General features: G+C 49.5%; 1 protein-coding gene across 3 annotated transcripts in view; it reads right to left on the bottom strand.

Moving 5' to 3' along the window:
• Positions 1-20,617, bottom strand: part of COL6A2 (collagen type VI alpha 2 chain) — a 33,725-nt gene extending 13,108 nt beyond the window's left edge. The window contains exons 1-10 of one of the 3 annotated variants that reach the window (XM_070489091.1): positions 20,463-20,617; positions 5,085-5,227; positions 4,085-4,680; positions 3,811-3,831; positions 2,987-3,052; positions 1,423-1,476; positions 1,257-1,301; positions 925-951; positions 676-702; positions 540-584 (exon numbers count right to left, since the gene is read on the bottom strand). In XM_070489091.1, the coding sequence (XP_070345192.1) occupies positions 540-584; positions 676-702; positions 925-951; positions 1,257-1,301; positions 1,423-1,476; positions 2,987-3,052; positions 3,811-3,831; positions 4,085-4,680; positions 5,085-5,199 (996 nt within the window). In that variant the 5' untranslated portion in view covers positions 5,200-5,227; positions 20,463-20,617. The remainder of the gene's footprint in view (positions 1-539; positions 585-675; positions 703-924; positions 952-1,256; positions 1,302-1,422; positions 1,477-2,986; positions 3,053-3,810; positions 3,832-4,084; positions 4,681-5,084; positions 5,228-20,462) is intronic. The other 2 variants (XM_070489089.1, XM_070489088.1) reach the window with 2 other exon arrangements.
• Between the last annotated feature and the right edge of the window lie 291 nt (positions 20,618-20,908).

Here is a 20,908-nt window from a genome sequence, read left to right as displayed (position 1 = left end):
CCAGGCCCACGTGCAGCAGACACAACTGTGCAAACATGTCAGTGGCCCGACTATGTGGTGGCAGCTCTGTAGAAGGGGAGTGAGTTCCGGGATGCAGACAGAGCACAGGTGTCCAGAGTGCTCCCTGACGTGTGTGTGCCTGCACGCATGTGTGATGTGTGCGTGCACGTGTGATGTGTGTGCACACGTGTGATGTGTATGCATGTGTGATGTGTGTGTGCGCATGTGATGTGTGTGAACTGCTGGTCAGGCTGGATCTGGGGTTCTGCAGGACAGGCTGGGAAATTCTTGCAAGGCTGAGCCTTGGTTTTCAGAAGCAAATGTCCACTCCTGCTGTCACAATGTTCTTATTTGTCCTGCATCCACTGGATAGGTGCCCAAGCCATAAGTTGTGGGCAGTGGCCAGTGGGGCCCAAAGACCGGCCCTAAGGAAGGACCTGCGAGTCTTGAGGAGGTTCTGCTCCTTCTGCAACACTCGGATGCTGCAGTATACCTGCTCCCCAGCCCAGCCCCACTACGGAGCCCGAGGTGCACTCTACCTTCTGTCCATCGGTCCCATTCTTGCCGGCCAGGCCAGGGGCGCCCTGGAGGGAGAAGGAGGAGGGGACCCCATCAGCCCTGATCGTCATCCCCTCGGAGCAGCAGGAAGGTGGGGTGACTGCCTGCCAGGCTTACCTTCCGCCCGTCAGCTCCAAATTCTCCCTGTGCAGGAGGAAAGTGAGGCGTTAGCTCTGCGACTCCACGTCACAGACTCCGTGGCCTCAGGGGCCCAGTCTGCCCTCAGGCAGCACATGGGGCCAGAAAGAGCCCAGGACGAGGTCGCCAAGGGAAGCCGAGTCTCGCCCCCAGCAGGGACCACAGGCTCGCTGATGACACTGCTGAGGCGCCTGGGCACGCGGCTTGTGAGGTGGGAGGGAATCTCACCTTCTCTCCTTTGAAACCAGGAACACCCTGAGGTCAGAAGGAAAAAAAGCAGCATTACTACAAGGGATGTACACTGGGACCCCCCCAGGCCCCGGGGAAGAAGAGCAGCAGAGTCATCAGCCTCAGGCGACAGGCGTGACCAGGGCTCCGGCTGGATGCTGGGTTTGGGGACAATGTTCAAAATATTGAGGCGCTTCACGTCCTGGGGTCAGGCACAGGGAGGCTGGGCTGGGCTGGACACATCCTAACCCATTGGCCGGCCCACCTGGAGCCCGGCAGCGCTTGGCCTGTCCCTTGTCCCCAGCTGTGGGGCAGGGCCAGCAGCAACTTGCCTTGGGTCCTGGGAATCCAATGGGGCCTTCGATGCCTGGATCTCCCTGTGGAAGAAGAACAAAGAGCCGTGGCTGTAATCCCAGGACAGGGGATGATGGATGGGGATGGATGGCCGGGGGTCCATGGCTGGGGGCCGAAAGCCAGGTCGGGGCAGAGGACACTCACCTGTCGTCCCTTCTGTCCAGGCTCTCCCGGCTCACCCATGTTGCCCTTGGCGCCCTAAAAGCAGATGACAGAAAAAGGGGTAAACCAAGGCAAGGAGGGATGGAGTGGGCCACCAGGGACCCTGTTGCCAGCTCCTGGGAGGTGGAAGAGCGATAGTGTGGTCAAGGCCGCTGGTCCCACCCAGGTGATGACATCACATGGGGACGGCCCAGTCAGGTCAGCTGTCCCTGAGAATCGTGGCCTCCGTCAGGCCAGGCTCTGTTCTGACCCCGTTTCTCCAAGCCCTGACCAACAGCTTTCCAAGAAGCCACCCTGCCAGATGGGCCAGAGCAGCCCAGGGTGGGGGCACCTGCACAGGCCCGCAGCAGCCCCCTGCAGCAGTGGCTCTGATTCTGCACCCGGCCTGGGCTGCACCCACACCTCACACCGTGATGTCGACTCCTCTGGACCCGGCAGGGGGCCCCTCAGTAATTCACACAGATCGGGGCTTTAGAAAGCCAGTGAAAGGTTATGCTCCTCGGAATTAGAGTTTTAACCACATCATGTAGGGCTTTAGTAAAAAAACGCATCCATTTATTAATATGCTTCCAACTTCAGCACAAAGAGTAGCTGAGACGGGGGGGGACGTGAGGCTTTTGGGGGAGAGAAGAGGGAGGAGAGGAGGTCAGGGAACCGCAAGAGGAAAGGAAGGCAGACAGGACACAGGAAGCAGGTGGGCGGGCAGAGGCTTCCGAACTGCTGGGCCCTGTTTTGGGGCCCCTTCTGTGTCCACTCCATGCTCACTGCCCCTCAGATGCTAACTGTGGTCATCCCTGTGGCAGCCTCCTGCAACCCGCACTCACAAGGACTGAGTCACTGCCCTGCCACAGCAGCCAAAGCCGCCTCTGGGGGCAAATTCATTCCCAGGCTGCAGCGGGTGGCACTGCCCCCAGGACCTGAGAGGCCAGGGAGGCAGTCAGAGGGTTGGCTGGTGGCCTGGCGGATGTGCATCCAGATACCTACTGGTCTAGGCAGCTCTCTTCCGAAGTTAGGAAAAAGAAAACACAACCCTACTTGGCAACAACTTTCTCTGAGCCGTCTTTCAGACTCTGTGTCTCCTCTCCTCAAAGGCTTCTTTCCCCTCCTCTGCCTTTCTTTATAATTTTTGACATGAATTACTGGTGTTTATGATGCTCTAGCAGTGAATTTTGGGAGAATTTCACCTCATACACCTCTGTTGTTAGGAAATGCAGGGCCAACCAGACCCTGAAAACCCACTTATTTGACAAGCAGCACAGTGGGTTCCTGTGTGGACTGGCGGTCACACCGCAGCCATCATGCGTGCCGTGTTTTGTTTATGTACGTGAGCAGCTTGTTTACTTCACAAGTATTTTAATGGCAAGTCAATAACAAAAAAGTGTTCCTGTTTTTCTCAAAATGCCATTTAGACAGAAGTAGATAAACATCGAATTTTAGGGTCAGAAGTGCTGAGCCACCCGAGGGGTAGCTGGCCCTCAGCTCAGATCTCAAGACAGGTTGGAGATTTCCCACTGGCGTGGACCCCACGGTGGTCTGGGCATCTTACCTTCTGTCCGCGGTAGCCCTTGGGGCCAGGTGGCCCAGGGATCTCCAGACAGCTCACTTTGTAGCACTGAAACGAGAAGCAGGTGGCGACGTGTGAGGCCAGCGAGACAAGTCCCAGGTGGGAGGGAGGTGGGGGAGCTGCCCAGGCCTGCGGCCTGCTGCATGGTGGCCCATCCTGAGCGTGGGGCTGGGTGAAGGAGCAGACTCGAGAGGCATCAACCACGGACGGGCTCAGGGGTCTACACAGCGCTCCAGTCAGGTTTGGAAATTGAGGCGGGGTTGAGTAATGACTGACATTGGAAGGGCTCACATCGCTGTCGGCCCCTGTGTTCAACTGTGTCTGCAATCAGCTGCTCTGGGGATGGGCGTGTCTGTAGGAGGCCCACTGAGTGGGACGCACCCTTCCCGGGCAGGAGTTGGTGCTGGGGACACACAGGGATGGGCGGGTGTCAGGGGCCCAGAGCCGCAGGTTCCCATGCTGGGCGCTCCACGGGCTGCTGCCTTCTCCTCCTGGCCTGACTCAGGTGGACAGAGCCCATCAGCCTGGAGGGCGACCTCCACCTGGACCCTCACCCACTTGGCGTGTGCTCAGCGGGTGACCCTAATGCTGACTTCCTGGCTTTAAACAGTCTGGTTTTGGCCAGGAGCCCTTCATCCAAACTGGAGAGTCTGGGGCCCAACATGGAGCAGAGGGGTCTCGCTCCCTCGGCTCCCAGGAGTGCCAGGGAACCGAGACGTGGTGTGACCATCTTTGCTGGGTCAGCGCCTCCGAGGCCCAGAGGCAGGACCCAAGCAGGGTGGGCAGGGATGGAAAGTGCCCCTCACCTCTCCATAAGCTTCGTGTTTCTGCAAAAAGACACAGAGAGAAACCTTGGTTAGCTGGGAGCTGGAGCTCCGATGCAGTGCCATGTCCAGAGGATGCGGAACACTGGAGCCAGAGGGGACCCCGCAGTCGCCTCCCTCACAGACAGGTAAACTGAGGCCTGGAGCGGGGGACCACTCACTGCCATGCCAGGTGAGCAGATCCCCGGGCTCTGGACCCCAACCCCGGCCCCGGATGCCGGTGGCTCTGCCTCTGGCCCGCAGCGCTGTAGCTCACCATGACCTTGATGATGCGGTTGATGGTGTCCTGGTCGATGTCGGTGGAGTCGGGCCGCATGGTGGCGTAGTTGCTGCGGTACAGCTCCAGGGGCGTGCTGGCGATGTCCCGCAGGCCCTGCTCGTGCAGGTTCCGATTGGGGGCCACGGCGAAGAGCCGGATGCCTTCCTCGCGTGCCCTCTCGGCCTGCCGCTTGATGCCCCCGCACGGGCTGCCGGTGACGTGGCCGTCGGTGATGACCACCGCGAAGTTGACCCCCTTTTTCACGTGCCGCCGGATCTCCTGGGTCATGTTGGCCAGCGCGCAGTCGGTGAAGGTGCCGCGGCGGAAGGAGCTGATGCTCTGCAGGCTCTTGATGAAGGAGGCGCGGTCGCTGTTCGGCGGGCTGAACACCTCCACCTGGTCGGAGAAGTGCAGGCCGCCGTAGCGCCAGCTCAGGGCCACCTGGTCCAGGTAGAACTCGTCCTGCAGCTGGCTGATGAACTGCGGCACGAACTGCTGCATGTGGTAGAGCAGGCTGTCGGTGGGCGACTGCATGGTGACGCTCTCCGAGGTGTCCAGCACGAAGTACACGTTGACGGGGCAGTCGGCTTTCTCTGGGAGACACGGGACCTGTCACCTGGCCTGCGCTGTGGACTCATCCCGAGGCCCCGCGCTTGGGGACCGTCCTGGGCTCTGCCCGCCCCCGGCCCCACCCCTCCTCCTCGGCCCCACTCCTCCTCCTCGGCCCCGCCTCCCCGGGCCCGCCCCGCCCCCGGCCCCACCACGGCCGGCCCTCCCGACTCTGCCAAGCCGCACCCCCGGCCCCACCCCTCCTCCTCGGCCCCGCCTCCCCGGGCCCGCCCCGCCCCCACAACGCCCCGCCCTCCCGACTCTGCTAAGCCCCACCTCCGGTCCCGCCCCTCCCCTCGGCCCCGCCCCGCCTCCCCCGGCCCGCACCACGCCCGGCCCCCGCCTCTCCCGGCCCCGCCACCCCGGGCCCAGTCCGAGACGCCAGAACCTGGGCAGTTACTGTTTCTCTCCGAGGGGTCAGGTGCGATGACCTCCTGCTGCTGGGCGTGGAGGGTCCCCAGGAGCCCCCAGAGCAGGAGGGCGGAGCAGGGGCCTCGCAGCATCTCGGCGGCACCCGTGCACCCTGCTGTCCTGCAACAGGGAAGGGCGACTGCTGCAGATGGCGCCCACCACACGCCCACACTGCCCCTCCCATCCCTGAGCCCTCCTCCCAGGTGGGGGTGTGGCACGCACAGGTCACCCGGATTGGGGGGCGCTGCCCCTCATTCTGAGAGTAAACGAGGGCGGTGGCCCAAGTTGTTGCCAGCACCTCGTCTCCGGGAGGTGCCCTCTCCCCCTGCCTGGGTGGGGGCCACAAACATTTCGTGGGCGCAGGGACTGTAACCTTTGAGCTCAGTTCTGAGTGGGGTGCGGTGGGCTCCGTGGGGGCCCTGGGGGTGGGCAGGGCAGAGATGTCAGCTTGGGGTGACTGGGAGGAGGGGCATCACAGGAGTGGAGAGAGAAGCCCAGGCTGGGGCAGGGAAGGCCGTCCAACCCACCCCATAGTGGGGGAATGGCCTGGATGGTGGAGTGTGGGGGCTGCGACACAGGCCTGGGGGGCCAGCAGGCAGTGGGTGCCGCGTTCCAGTTTGTTGGGGGACATGGGGACAACCGCATGGGTTTGGGGGACCTTCCCCAGAGCGGGTCACTGTGCCCAGGCAGGTCTCCACCGGGTCTGAGGCTTCCCGGCTGCCATCTACGCCCAGGCCCACCCTGTAACCAGAGGACAGGAGAGGATGCAGGGGTGGGAGGACACGCTGGCCAGGCTCTGGGGATGGGGAAGGAGAGGAAGGGAAGTTCTCTTGGTGCAGTTTTCTGGCTGATGACCATCAACACTGTGGGAAACTCGCATTGTGAAAGAAGGTGGATTTGGGGGCAGGTGTTACTACACCTGGGTTTAAGGTGAGAGGGGCTAGTCCCGGCATAGTTTGGGGTGAACAGCAGCACGTGGCCCTGCCTCCCTCCACATGGGGTCACGGTCAGGTCAAGAGGCTGTGGCCCTTCAGGGTGGCAACAGTTGCTGAGATCAAAGCAAGCCCAGTGGGGGCACCAGGAAATCCAGGAGGGCTTCTCATAAGAGGTGACAGATGTGCCCAGACTGGGGGAACCGGCCAGAGGAAGGGGAGCTCCTGGCTGAGGGGAGACTCATTCACGGAGGGCTGGGGGCAACACCTGGTTGAGGGGGAGACCAAGAAAGTGGGGTGTGGGGCAGGCCAGGGACCCTGAAGAGCCTGGAAGCCAAGAGGGAGTCAGGATGCAATAGTTAGAGCCATCAACAACTGGTGACAACCACCCTAGAACCTCCCAAGTGCCGAGGTGGGGAGTTGGTTAGGGCTGAGAATCAGAATGTGGGCGCAGCTCCATCCGCCACTACCCCTTACCCTGCTGCTCCCATAGGGGAGAGACCCCTGGGTCCCACCCTGTCCTGTCTGCTTCAGGTTGGGGAGGAGGGGACCAAGGGGCCAGGGAGACTGTGCCTAGCTTGGCATTGCTCTCCATGTGTGCATACACGCACACACACATAATAAATTAAAAGAAGTCCACATGATAAAGTGCACTGGTGGAAAATCTGACTCTTAAATGTAATAAAAGGTTTAAAAAGTATCTACACAGGGGAACAACACAAAAGCAACAACAAAATATAGGAAACACCTAAAGGAAAGAGTGTGGCAGCCTCCAAGGTGACCTCCAATTATTCTTGCTTCTTGGCATTCATGCCTTCATGAAGTCGTCTCACACACTGATTTGTTGCTGGCCTGTGTGACCAACAGAATGACGTGGAAGGGATGGTGTGTGACTTCCAAGACAAGGACATAAAAGACACTGTGGCTTTTGCCTGGCTCTCTCTTTGCCGGCTCGCTGGTGGGGGGAAGCCCACTGCCATAACATGAAAACACTCAAGTAACCTTTGCAGAAGCCACATGGGGAAGAGCTGAGGCCTTCAGCCAACAGCAGTGAGTGAGCCATCTTGGAAGCAGATCCTCCAGCCCAGTCGAGACTCCCAATGACCAGGACCATGGACAAAATCCTGATGGCACCTCATGAGGGCCCCTGAGCTAAAACCACCCAGCTAAGCCTCTCCTGAATCCCTGACCTGCATAAATTATAAGATAGTAAATGCTTATTGTTTTAAATCACTAAGTTTTGAGGTAATTTATTATACAGCAATAGATAACCAATAGAGGCATCAAACGTTTTCTCCACAATATTGTAGACAGGAGACAAAGAGACAATAACTTCAGAATTTTGGGAGAAAAATAAAATGACCCAAGGGTGTCACCTCAGCCAACTTATCTTCCATGTACAAGGATAACAGTCTCAGATGCAAATGGGCTCAGATCTATGCCACCTACACTCCATTCCTAAAATAATTCTGCAAGAAATTTCTGCAGACAACAAAGAAATGAATAAAAATAAATTAAAAAAGCAAAGAAATTTGAGAAATACAGTAAAATACTGAAAATGAAGGGAAAAAGAAAAGAGCCAGGAAACATAAAATTAAATGCCAGAAATATCACATAGAACAGTTGTGACAATAAATATGAATGGTCTAAATTCTCCTATTAAACACAAACATTTCTAAATTGGTCAAAAAATGAAACTCATTTCAATGAGGTTTATAAGGGTCACACTTTAAATAGAATGTCACAGATGGAGCAAAGGAAATAGAGTGGGTGGGGTGGAGGCAGATGGAGAGGAGAGAGTGGCAGTGTTGCATGAGACCAAGTAGAATTTAAGGCAGAAGGGTGAGGGATGGGCCCAAAGGAAAAGTACAGGCTGAAGTCCAGTTACAAATCTTTAGGAACTGAATTTCATTAACATAAAATTACGTAAAAGTAAAATCTGTGAAAAATCAAAGAAAACTGACTGCAATCATAGAAGATTTTAACTTATCTTTTTTGGTTATTTATAGATTACATGAACAAAAAAGAAATGGAGGCTCTGAATGTCACGTTTTATAAATCTTTGACAGTAACAAGTAGGGAATATATAATTTCTAAAGAAAGAATTTGGATAATGTGCATAAAATACACACATATTACATATATATAAATATATATAAACACACACACACATATATCTGTGTCTTTGAAACCTTCAAATAGGGAACATACATTCTTTTAAAAAGTTTACAAAATTTGATCTCAGAGTGAGCTACAAAGAAAGCTTTAATTAATTAAAAAAATTAGAAATTATACAGATCAAATTCTCTGAGCCACAATGCAAAACCAGTCACTAGTAAGGCACAGGAAAAAAAAAGCACTCGGGAATGTAAACCCTCTTTCACAAGAACTATGTAGGAATTGGTGACAATGACAATGTTTCTACAAAAACAAATATGAGAAGGCCAAAGCAATAATCAGAGGAAAATATATAGCCTTGTATGCTTTATGTTATAAAATAAGAAATTGGTGTAACAAACTAGGCATGTAGTTGCAGAAACTAGGGACAAAAAAATTTAACAAAATGAATCTTAGGAAAGCAAGAGAGAAAAATAATACAAAATTAAACCAATTGATTAAAAAAATAGCCACAGTAGGAAAATACATATATCTAAGAACTGATTCTTTCAAAAGGCCAATAAAATAGAAAAATTTTTAGCAAGTCTAATCAAGAATAAAAGAAGATGAAGCAGAAATATAGAAATATACAAATTTAAGAATGAGTAAAATACTATAATGTTAGGTGAGGAAGCTTGTGTTTTGTATTTAAGAGCATACCAAGCACAGCTCTATGCTAATAAACGTGACAGGCTGTTTTTGGGAAAGGCGTTAAGGAGAGGTGAGCCACTGGCTGGACTCCACCCTGGAGGAATGGAAACTGGAAGGAAACACATCCCCAGGGGTCCAGCCCAGGCAGCTTTTGGCTGAGTTCTTTTACATCTTCAAGGACACAGACTTTTCTGCTATTTTAACCTGTTTCAGAACATAAAGAGCTAAGTTTCTTTTCAATTCATTTTTAAACCTGGCAAAACCTGAGGCCAAAACTTGACAAAAGAAATGCCTAAAAAAGAGCTCTACACCTAAATCCCACTTTTGAACATAGCTGTAAAATTCCTAACTGATATTAGAAAATAAAATCCAGTAGCATATTAAGGGCTACTATATCAGAACTAGAGGAAATTAGTTAAAAATACAATGATGCAACACTAGGAAATATATTAACGTAAGTCACATTAGTATAAAAAGAGAAAATCACAAACATTTTAATAGAGCCCCAAACATCCGTTTCTGATAAAAAAAACAAAAACAACAAAACAGACAAGGCAAAACCTCATAAAAAAACTTAGGAGTTGGATTAACACTATAAAGCATGTAAATTTCAAATCAACAGCCAACATTATATTTTACACAAAAACTAAACTAACGGTTCTTATGTTTGTGGGTCATGGACGCCTTTAAGAATCTGGATTATTGCACTTGACACGAATGCACACACACCCATATACAGAAATCATATCCTTCATGAATTCAGGGAGTCCATCTATGAAGTTGACCCTGGATTAAAAACTCCTGCACTTGAATAATGCTCATTAGAGGTAAAAAAAAAAAAAAAAAGGCAAAGAGTGTTGATCTCACTCCATCATTCAGTGTTGTGTTGGAAGCCAATGTAGTAGGACAGTAAAAAGAAACAAAGTATAAGTCTAGGAAAGGAAGAGATGAAACTGTCTTTATTAAAGACGGGACTGTCTACCTAGAAAACCCAATAAAATAAACTGAACAAAACTTAGCGGGGAGAGAGAGAGAGAATTCAGTGAGGCATTTATAAGAAAAATATATACAAAAAGGTATTGGTTTTCTTCTATCAGCAGCAACCAATTACAAAATGTAATGAAAAAGTACTATTTACACTTGCAAGAAAAACAATGTCAGTCTAAGGAACAAACTTAACAAGAATGTGCAGGAATTATGAAAAGAACTCAAAAATTTTCTGAGGAACACAGTGAAGAGCCAAATCTTGTTTTTGGATGAGAAACACAATATTTAAGAATATCAGTAATTTTGGGGCTGGCCCTGTGTCCAAGTGGTTAAGTTCACACACTCCACTTTGGCGGCCCGGGGTTTTGCTGGTTTGGATCCTGGGCGCAGACCTGGCACCAGTCATCAGGCCATGCTGAGGCAGCGTCCCATATAGCAGAACTAGAATGACCTACAATTAGAATATACAGCAATGTACTGGGGGTCTTTGGGAAGAAGAATAAGAAAAAAAAAAGATTGGCAACAGATGTTAGCTCAGGGCCAATATTTAAAAAAAAGACTATCAGTAATTTCTAACTGAATCTACAATTTAATGTGATTTTGATTAAAATCTCCAAGAAAATATTTTTCTTTTTTACTGGTATGTGTTGATAAAATGAATCAAAGACTCACCTGGAAGGATAAGTAAGGGTAGCTGAGAAAAATAACAAAGAGTGGTGGGGAAATCTGAACTATCAAGTGAAAATGATACAATAAAATTACGGTAATTAAGCATTTGTGGTTTTGGTGCTGGACTGTGGGCCAACAGACCACACAGCAATGGGCATCACAACACACAAGAGCAGAGGAAATGAGACTGTGGTGCTCAGAGCAGTGAGCAGGGGCTGGGACAATGGCTCACGATGTGACTGGAAATAAAGGTAATTCTACCTCACACAGCGCACCAAGCACATTCCAGGAGAAGTATCTGAGTGCCAAACACGGACCCAAAAGTCTTCAGAGAAAATAGAAAGGATGATATGACAATGAAATATCTTCTATGATTACTCTGCACCAGTATCTCTTCACCTCTCTTAACATTCACAATAGTTCTTGGACATTGATACTGCTATAATCCCCCTTCAAAGATGAGACACTGAGACCAGGTGTAGGCAACTTCTCCAAGGTTCTTGGCTAACAGCAGAGGTCCAAACCCAGGCAGAGTGGTTCTGGGTCTGCACTCTTGGTCACTGGGCTCCTACATGGGATCAGCATGAAAGCAAAAGCAACAGGCGTCGAGTGGAAACAGACCATGAGCCAGGCAGCAGACTCCCAAAGTGTGACCAAGATCTCATATTCTTAAGGTTTAAAAATTTTGATGGCCTGTTATTGAGTGTGTAAATCTGCTCTGTGTATTGAATCTTTTATTAATACATAATGCCCTTCTTTGTCTCTTATAACAGTTTTTGATTTAAAGTCCCTTTTATCTCATATTAGTGGGGTCACCCTTACACTCTTTTGGTTATTATTTGCATGGAAAAATCTTTTCCATCCTTTCACTTTCAACCTATTTGTGTCTTTGGATCTAAAGTAAATCTCTTATAGACAGCATATAGATTTTTTTTTTTTGAGGAAGATTAGCCCCGAGCTAACATCTGCTGCCAATCCTCCTCTTTTACCTGAGGAAGATTGGCCCTGAGCAATGCATAGGTCTACGCCCAGGATCTGAACTGGTGAACCCCAGGCCACTGAAGTGGAGCACGCAAACTTAACCATTGTGCCACAAGGTGGGCTCCTAGATCTTTTTTTAAAATCCATTCTTCCAATCTCAGTCTTTTGATAGGAGAGTTTAATCCATTTACATTCAAAGTAACTACTGAGGAGACAATTACTTCTGTCATTTACAAATTTGTCTTCTATATGCCTTATAGCTTTTTTGTTCCTCATTTCCTGCATTCCTGTCTTCTTTTGTGTTTAGTTGATTTTTATAGTAAAACATTTACATCCCTTCATTTCTTTTTGTGTACATTCTTTAGGTATTTTCTTTGTGATTACATTTAGCATCCTAAAATTATAACACTAATTTGAATTTATACCAGCTTTACTTCAATAATAAACAGAAACTCTACTCCTTTAAAACCTCCATCCCCATCCCTTTCAGTTACCAATGTCACAGAATTACATCTTTATACATTGTGTGTCCAAAAACATAAAAATTTTTTTTAATGCATTAGTCCCTTACGTCAGGCAGGAAAGAAAGTGGAGTTACACACCACTGTTACAATAATAATAGCTTTTATAATTACCCATGTGTTTATCTTTACTGAGATCTTTATTTATTCATAATGGCTTCATGTCTAGTGTCCTTTCATTTCACCTGCAGGACCCCTTGAGCATTTCTCAGGGCAGGACTAGTGGTCACAACTCCCTCAGCTTTTGTTTATGTGGGAATGTTTTAACTTTGCCCTCACTTTTGGAGGACAGTTTTGCTGGATATAGGATTCTTGGGTGATGGTGCTTTTCTTTTGGCACTTTGAACATACCAGCCCACTGCTTCTGGCCTCCAAAGTTCCTGATGAGAACTCTGCAGATAATCTTACTGAGGATTCCTTGGATATGATGAGTCACTTGTCTCTGACTGATTTCAAAATTCTATCTCTGTCTTTGTGGTAGTTTGATTCTAATACTGCTCCTCAGTGTGAGTCTCTTTGAGTTCATCCTACTTGGAGTTCACTGAGCTTCTGGATGTTTCTATTCATGTCATTCATCAAATTCTGGAAGTTTCTGGCCATTATTTCTCCAAATATTTTCTGTCCTTTCTTTAATCTTTTTTCTTTCTGTTTCTCAGACTCAATAATTTCCATTGTCCTATCTTCAACTTTGCTGATTCTCTTTTCTGTCTGCTCAAATCTGTCTTTGAATCCCTCTAATGAATTTTTCACTTTAGTCACTGTATTTTTCAGCAAGATTATTTCCTTTTGGATTTTATTTAGGTTTCCTATCTGTTTATTGATGTTCCATCTTGTTCATCTGTTGTTTTCTGGGCTCTGCCCGTGCCTTCCTTGAACCCCGTGAGATGGTTGACTTTGTCCGTGCCTTCCTTGAACCCCGTGAGATGGTTGACTTTGTTCGTGCCTTCCTTGAACCCCGTGAGATGGTTGACTTTGTCCGTGCCTTCCTTGAACCCCCGTGAGATGGTTGACTTTGTCCGTGCCTTCCTTGAATCCCATGAGATGGTTGACTTTGTCCGTGCCTTCCTTGAACCCTGTGAGATGGTTGACTTTGTCCGTGCCTTCCTTGAACCCCGTGAGATGGTTGACTTTGTCCGTGCCTTCCTTGAACCCCGTGAGATGGTTGTGTTAAAGTCTTTGTCTAGTAGATCCTCCGTCAGGTCTTTTCTGAGACAGTTTCTTTTGGTTTATATTTTTTCCTTTGAATGGCCTGTACTTTCCTGTTCCTTTGTATGCTTTGTGATTTTTTTGCTGAAAATTGAACATCTGAATTTAATAATGCGATAACTCTGGAAGTCACCTTCTTCCATTTCTACAGGGTTTGCTGTTTTTTGTTTTTGTTTTTCTGATTGTTGTGGTCTCTGTGCCAAGGATCAGCCTGAGATGTAAACTTAAGGTGTTCTCAGGACTTTTCTGAGCCTGAACCTTCCTCTGGGCATACTCAGTGACTTTTTAATTTCCCTGGTATATGCAGCTGCTTTTGGATGTCCTAGTCTTCAATGTCTGGCTCCCAAAAGGAGAAAAAAGGAAAAACAAATGGGGGTGTGTGCCAGCCCTTTAAATCCTCTGGAAGTCACTTCAGCCATAGAGGGACGAGCTTGCAACAATAGGCAAGTGTAACCACAATGGCAGCCTCAACAGATTTAAAAAGAAAATATTATACAAAGTGTCTCCTCTGACTACAGTGGGATGATGTTAGAAGTCAATAACAGAAGGAAAACTGGTGAATTCACAAACTTTTGGAAATCAAACAACTCACTCTTAAACAACTAATAGATTAAAGAATAATAAGAGAAATTAGAAAACACTCAGAGACTAATGAAAATGAAAACACAACATACCAAAACTTACATGACACAGTGAAAGCAGTGCTAAAGAGGATATTTATAGCTATAAATATACATTTAAAAAACAAGAAAGATCTCAAATCAACAACCTAACTTCATAACTTAAGGATTTAGAAAAAGAAAAACAAATTAAACCCAAAGCTGGCAGAAGGAAGGAAATAATAAAGATTAGAGCAGAGATAAATGAAATAAATAAATAAATAACAGAAAAAACAACAGGAAAAAATCAATGAAACCGAAAGTTGGTTCTTTGAAAAGATCAACAACATTGACAAACCTTTAGACAGATGGATTTTTGCAAAAATCAGAAATCAAAGTGGGGACATTACTACTGATTCTACACAAACAAAAAAGATTACAAGAGAGTATTATGAGCAATTGTATGCTAAAAAATTGGATAACCTAGACAAAATGGGCAAATCCCCAGAAGCATAAAACCTACAAAGACCAAACCATGAAGAAATAGAAATTGTGAATAGGCCTATGACTAGTAAGGAGACTGAACTAGTAATAAAAAAATCTCCTGGGGCCAGCCTGGTGGTGCAGCGGTTAGGTTTGCATGTTCTGCTTCTCAGCAGCCCGGGGTTCGCTGGTTTGGATTCTGGGTGTGCACACAGCACCGCTTAGCAAACACCATGCTGTGGTAGGCGTCCCACGTATAAAGTAGAGGAAGATGGGCATGGATGTTAGCTCAGGGCCAGTCTTCCTCAGGAAAAAAAAATCTAATGAAGAAAAGCCCTGGACTTGATGGCTCCTCTTGTGAATTCTACCAAACATTTAAAGAAGAACTAACATCAACACTTCTCAAACTTTCTAAAAAATTGAAGAGGAGGGAATACTCCCTAACTCATTCTATGAGGGCAGCATTATTCTAATACCAAAACCAGAAAAAGACACTATAAGAAAAGAAAACTAAAGACCACTATGCCTCATGAACAGTGATGCAAAAATCTTCAACAAAATATTAGCAAACAGAATTCAATGGAATATTAAAAATATTAAACACCATGACCAAGTGGCATTTATTCCTGGAATGCAAGGATGGTTCAACATATGAAAATCCATCAATGTAACACACCACATTAACAGAATGAAGGAAAAAAACCCACGCAACCATCTCAATTTGTGTAGAAAAATCTTTTGATAAAATTCAACACCTTTACATAATAAAAACACTCAGCAAACTAAGCAAACTAGGGATAGAAGGAAACTACCTCAACATAATAAAAGCCTTATATGAAAAATCCACACCAAACATCATACTCAATGGTGAGAGACTGAAAGCTTTTCCTCTAAGATTAGGAACAAAGCAAAGATACCAACTTTCACCACTTTTATTCAACATAGTATTGGAAGTCCCAGCAAGAACAATTAGGCAAGGAAAAGAAATAAAAGGCACCAAATTGGGAAGGAAGAAGTAAAACGATTTCTGTTTACAGATGATGTAATCTTGTATGTAGAAAACTCTAAAGAGACCACAAAAAGAAACTGTTAGAATATACGAATTCAGCAAAGCAGCAGGATACAAAGTCAACACACAAAAATTAGCTGCATTTCTGTACACCAACGCAGAACAACTCAACAAGGAAATTAGGAAAATAGTTTCATTTACAGTTACATTAGAAACAATAAAAGATTTAGGAATTACCTTTACAAGGAGATGAAAGACTTATTCACCGAAAACTACAAAACACTTCTGAGAGAAATTAAAGAAGATATAAATGGAAAGACATTTCATGTTGATGAGCTGGAAGGCTTAACATTAGATGCCAATACTACCCAAAGTGATTTACAGATTGAATGTATCAAAATCCCAACGACGACTTTTGTAGAAATAGAAAAACCCATTCTAAAATTCATAAGGAACCTCAGGAGACCCCGAATAGCATTAACAATCCTAAAAAAGAAGAAAACTGCTGGAGTAGCTACACTTCCTGATGTCAAAACTTACTACAAAGCTACAGTAATTAAAACAGTGTATACTGGCATAAAGACAAACATACAGACCAATGGAAGAGAACAGAGAGTCCAGAAATAAACCCTTGCATGGAGTCAAATGATTTTCAACAAGGGTGTCATGACCATTTAGTGGGGGGAAAAGACAGTCTTTTCAACAAATGGTGCTGGGGAAACTGGATCTCTACATGCAAAAGAGTGAAGTTGGACCACAAAATTAACTCAAAATGGATTCATGATCTAAATGCAAGACCCAGATCTATAAAACTCTTACAAGAAAACACAGGGCAAAAGCTTCATGATATTGGATTTGGCTATGATTTCTTGGATATGACACCAAAAGCACAAGCAACTAAAGAAAAAATAGGCAAATTTGGCTTCATAAAGATTTTTAAAATTGTGCATCAAAGGACACTATCCACAGAGTCAAAATGCAACCTACAGAATAGGAGAAAATAGCTTCAAATCATATATCTGGTAATGGATTAATATACAGAATATACAGAGAACTCCTAAAACTCAACAACAAAACACCAAACCACCTGATTCCAAAATGAGCAAAGGACTTGAATAGACATTTCTTCAAAGAAGATATACAAATGGCCAATAAGCACGTGAAAAGATGCTCAGCATCACTAATCATTAAGGAAAAGCAAATCAAAACTACAATGAGATACCACCTCACACCCACGAGGATGGCTTCTATAAAAAAACCCAGAGGGGCCAGCCTGGTGGCAAGGTGGCTAAGTTTGCGTGCTCCGTTTCGGTAGTCTGGGGTTCGCGGGTTTGGATCCTGCGTGTGGACCTAGCACCGCTAGCTGGGCCACGCTGTGGCAGCATCTCATGTGAAATAGAGGAAGGCTGGCACAGATGTTTGCTCGGCAACAATCTTCCTCAAGCAAAAAGAGGAGGATTAGCAACGGATGTCAGCTCAGGGCCAATTTTCCTCACCAAAAAAAAAAAACCAACCCCCGGGAAATAACAAGTGTGGGAAAGGGTGTGGAGAAATTGGAAACGTTGTGCACTGTTGGTGGGAATGTAAGATGGTGCAGCCACTGTGGAAAACAGCATGACAGTTTCTGAAAAAATCAAAATTAGAATTACCGTACAATCCGGCAATTCTACTTCTAGGTATATACTCAAAAGAAGTGAAAGCAAGTTTTCAAAGAGAATTTTGTACACCCATGTTCACTGTAGCATTACTCACAACTGCTAAAAAGTGGAAGCAACCCAAGTGTCCACCAACCGATGAATGGATAAACGAGATGTGTGTACGCATAGAATGAAATATTATCCAGCCTTAAAAAGGAAGGGGATTCTGACACCTGCTACAACATGTATGAACCTTGTAGATATTATGCAAAGGGAAATAAGTCAGCCACAAAAAGACACATACTACTTGATTTCAATCATATGAGATACTTACAATGTCTTAGAAATCACAGAGACAGAAGCTAGAATGATGGTTGCCAAAGACTGGGGGAGAAGAGAATGGGGGTTAATGGTCAATAGCTATAGAATTTCAGTTCTGCAAGATGAAAAGAATTCTGGGGATGGGGGGGGCTGCACAATGACGTGCATGTACTTAACACCACTGAACTGTCCACTTAAAAATGGTTGAGATGGTAAATTTTACACGTGTATTTTACTACAATTTTTAAAGACAGGCGGGGAAAAGCTCTTATAAATGAATAAAAAGTGAGCATCCATTAGGAACGTGGGGAAATACTACCCAGGCAAGTCACAACCACACTATGAATGGTCAGCGGACAAAAATGTTGTCCTGCATAAAACCAAGGACTGACGGACACACCAACAGCCACCGTTCCTTGTATATGAAACTGGGAAACAAGAGAAAAGACAGGGTCGCTGCCCGCTCTGCAGGACACAGGGTCTGCCTCCACTTTTCGGGCGGGCGTCTGACACAGCCTCGAAAGCCTTAACACTTCTCAGAACTCTTGACCCAGACTCTGCTCTCCCTGGAGCAGGGCCCCTCCCAGTGGGATCCCCACCCTCCGCCAGCTCCTGCTGTGAGGCTGGCCACTACTGTGGCGTGGAGAATGTTGGTTTAGAGTATGGCCCAAGCCCCGGGGAGCCCTGCTTCTTTGCAGGTGTGCCCCACACCGGGTTTTGCTTTGTATAAATGTGAGAAAAAAGCCACAGGAGGGACCGACTCACTAAGATGTGGGGCTGTGTTTAAAAGGAAACAAGCTATGTGTATTCTTCTTAAAATCACAAGAGTGAGGTTTTTCCAGCATTATAAAGCATTTTGTGGCTGCAAACATGGTTCGCCTACACTCTGTGTACTTGGAGACCCCAGCAGCCTGGCAGGGAACAACGGAGATGGTGTTAAGCTGACCTCTTTCTACAGAGGAGAAAACCGGGCTCGAGACAAGGGTGGGCTCGACCCACACCTGCCCTTTGCTGAGGCCCCAGAAGCGCCTGCAGCCCCAGCTCCTTGTCCCAGGCACTGGCCATTACACAGGGTCTCCAGTGGTCCCGGCCCACCCCTGGGAGCTGTGTCTGAAGGCCTCCCTGCTCCCATGGCTCCCGAGGACACTGAGGGACCTCAGGTGGGCCCTCCACGGCAGGGCTGCCCTCGCCGCCTGCAATGCAGGGTCCCCGCTGGGCGTGGACATGGCTGCCCGGTGCTGGGGCCGCTCCATCCAACCAGGTGGCCCGGTGGCACGAGTGTGACTGCCCCTTGGACACTGCCTTTCCTGTGGCTTGACGCAGGTGTGCCCAACATCTGCCCCGACCTGCTGCGGTCTTCATAGCCTCCCAGGTCACTTTCATCAGTATAGGGTGGCAGCTTCCCAGTGGCCAGAGTGGCCCTGTGGCCCATAGAGACCCTCGTTCCACTGAGGGGACACAGCTGGGTCCCTGTGCCCACCTGGGTGTGCACCCTGGTGCCCAGCCCCTCCAGTCTGGCCAGGGAGACTCAGTGTCACCTATGCCCCAGGGCCCAGACCCACTTCCGGCCCCACTCTCCTTCCTTGGAATGAAGGCAGGCAGGCAGGAAACTCCCCTCCTCGGAGCCCCAAGTGCCTGGCCCGCCTCCTGGCCAAGGCAGGAATACACCCCAAACACTGTTTTTGTTGCTGAACAAATGTAAGATGGCCCCCAGGCCAGCACTCCTTCATCGGAAGAAAAAAACCCCAGGAAAATCTGTGGATCTCAAGCCTCCTTTCTGGGCATCCATGTAAAAGTGAGAACCTTTCCTTGGGGACAGTCGGGGAGACCGGGGGTGGGGTGCAGGAGCCGGTGGTTTCATGCCCGGGTGCAAGGGGCGATCCTCCAGGTGGGCACCGGGTCGCACGGCAGCCCCTGAGGCCCCATGCCCTGCTGTGTTTGTGTGTGTGTCTGGTGCCGGCAAAGATCTCTCCCTAGCTGACACTCCCCACACCCCTGAGGGTGCTGGTCCCCAGGGCTCTGCTACTGCCCCGTGAGGAGTCCTGGGCCGGTGTTGGGGGCCCAGCAGGGAAGTGACCGCAGGCAAGACCAGCCTGGGCGCCCCCTCACTCCCTGCGCCCCCTGCTTGGTCTCTCCCGATTGACTGGGGAGAGGATGCCCAGGCGGCTGCCTCCAGCCTCAGAGGAGTGGGGGGCAGGCTGGGCTCTTGCTGATTCCTGGGGTAGGGTTGGGGTTGGGGTGTGACTGTGCTCTCCCCGCTCCCTGCCCTGTTGCTGGAAGAGCCCGGGTAGCCCTCAGGAACTCACTCTAGCCACCCTCTCCCTCTGGAGCCCAGGGGAAGGGACCAGCACCACTCGAGGCCCTGTGCCCAGTGCCAAGTCAAAGGGGGGGCCTTGCCATGGGGGCGACTTAGTTTCCCCAACCCTTTGAAGATGTCCTCCAGGCCGGAGTGAAAACCAAACCCTCCATGAACACCACGGGTCTGACTGCAGATGCTGTGCCCGGGGGTGCTGGTGACCTGAGAGGTGTCCCAGCAGAGGGCTGGAGAGCTGCGGAGTCTCAGCACTGGGCCCGGAAGAGAGGAAGTCCCCCTACCCTCCCCCCTCGACCCCAGAAGAGGCTAAGGGGGACAGCCAGACTGCATCCCGCACAAGTAACTTGGCCCTGGGCCCAACACACAAGGCACCGAAGGTGCCGACATCAGAGCTCTGAGCCAGGCCCAAGTGGTTGAAGTGGGGCCACTAAGGCGGGTGTGGTCCCCAGGGCTGGGGTGGGGTGGGGGACATTCCTTATCGTAAGGGAGAGCCCTGCCAGGCCTCCCGCATTCCTGTCCCGTCCTCTGTTCCGTTCCCTGCTCACTCACTCCTATCCTGCCCCCTGGTTCCTGTCCTGTCCCCCACTCCTATCCTGCTCCTGTCTCCTAGTCCTGTCCCCCATTCCTGGTCCTGTCCTCCGCTCCAGTCCTGTCCCAGCTTCTGTCCTGTCACCCCCTCCTGGTCTGTCCTCCACTCCAGTCCTGACCCCCCGACGCCCCCCCCCCCCCCCGTCCTGTCCCCAATTCCTGGTCCTGTCCCCAGCTCCTGTCCAGTCCCCTGTTTCTGTCCTGTCTCCCGGCTCCAGTCCTGTCCTGTCCCCTCCGCGGAGTTGCCTAGCGGCTCCAGCGGGTGCCCGGGCTCCGGACGGGCCCGGGAGGGGCGCTCACCTGACCGAGTGCGCGGGCACCCTGGCTGGACGCGTCCCGAGGAGGCTCCGTCCGACCGCCAGACGCGGCGCCGAGCGGCAGGAGGGAGGGGACCGCGGGCGGGGCCGCCGCTTTATACCCGCCTCCCCCGCCCCCACCCCGACGCCGCGGCCGCCGGGAGGCGCTGCGGCCCCGCGGATGGGCCGGAGGGGGCGGCGAGCGGGGAGGGGATGCGGGGGAGGGGGGACGAGAGGGACCCGAGGGGCCACGGGGGGGCGGGGAGTTCGGGAAGCATGGAGGGGATGGGGGGGACGAGGGGGACCGGAGGGGCCACGGAGGGGGCGGGGAGTGCGGGGAGCAGGGAGGGGATGAGGGGGACGAGGGGCGGGCGGCCGAGAGGGAGTGGGGCGGGAAGGGCGTCGGCGGGATGGGCCGCTGCCAGCTCTCAGAGATCCAGTCTAGGGTGA

The sequence above is a fragment of the Equus asinus genome, chromosome 18 (genome assembly GCF_041296235.1).
Source record: "Equus asinus isolate D_3611 breed Donkey chromosome 18, EquAss-T2T_v2, whole genome shotgun sequence".
NCBI classification, from domain to species: Eukaryota; Metazoa; Chordata; class Mammalia; order Perissodactyla; family Equidae; genus Equus; species Equus asinus.
Note: the sequence above shows the minus strand (reverse complement) of the source record. Positions and strands in the feature narration are given on the sequence as shown.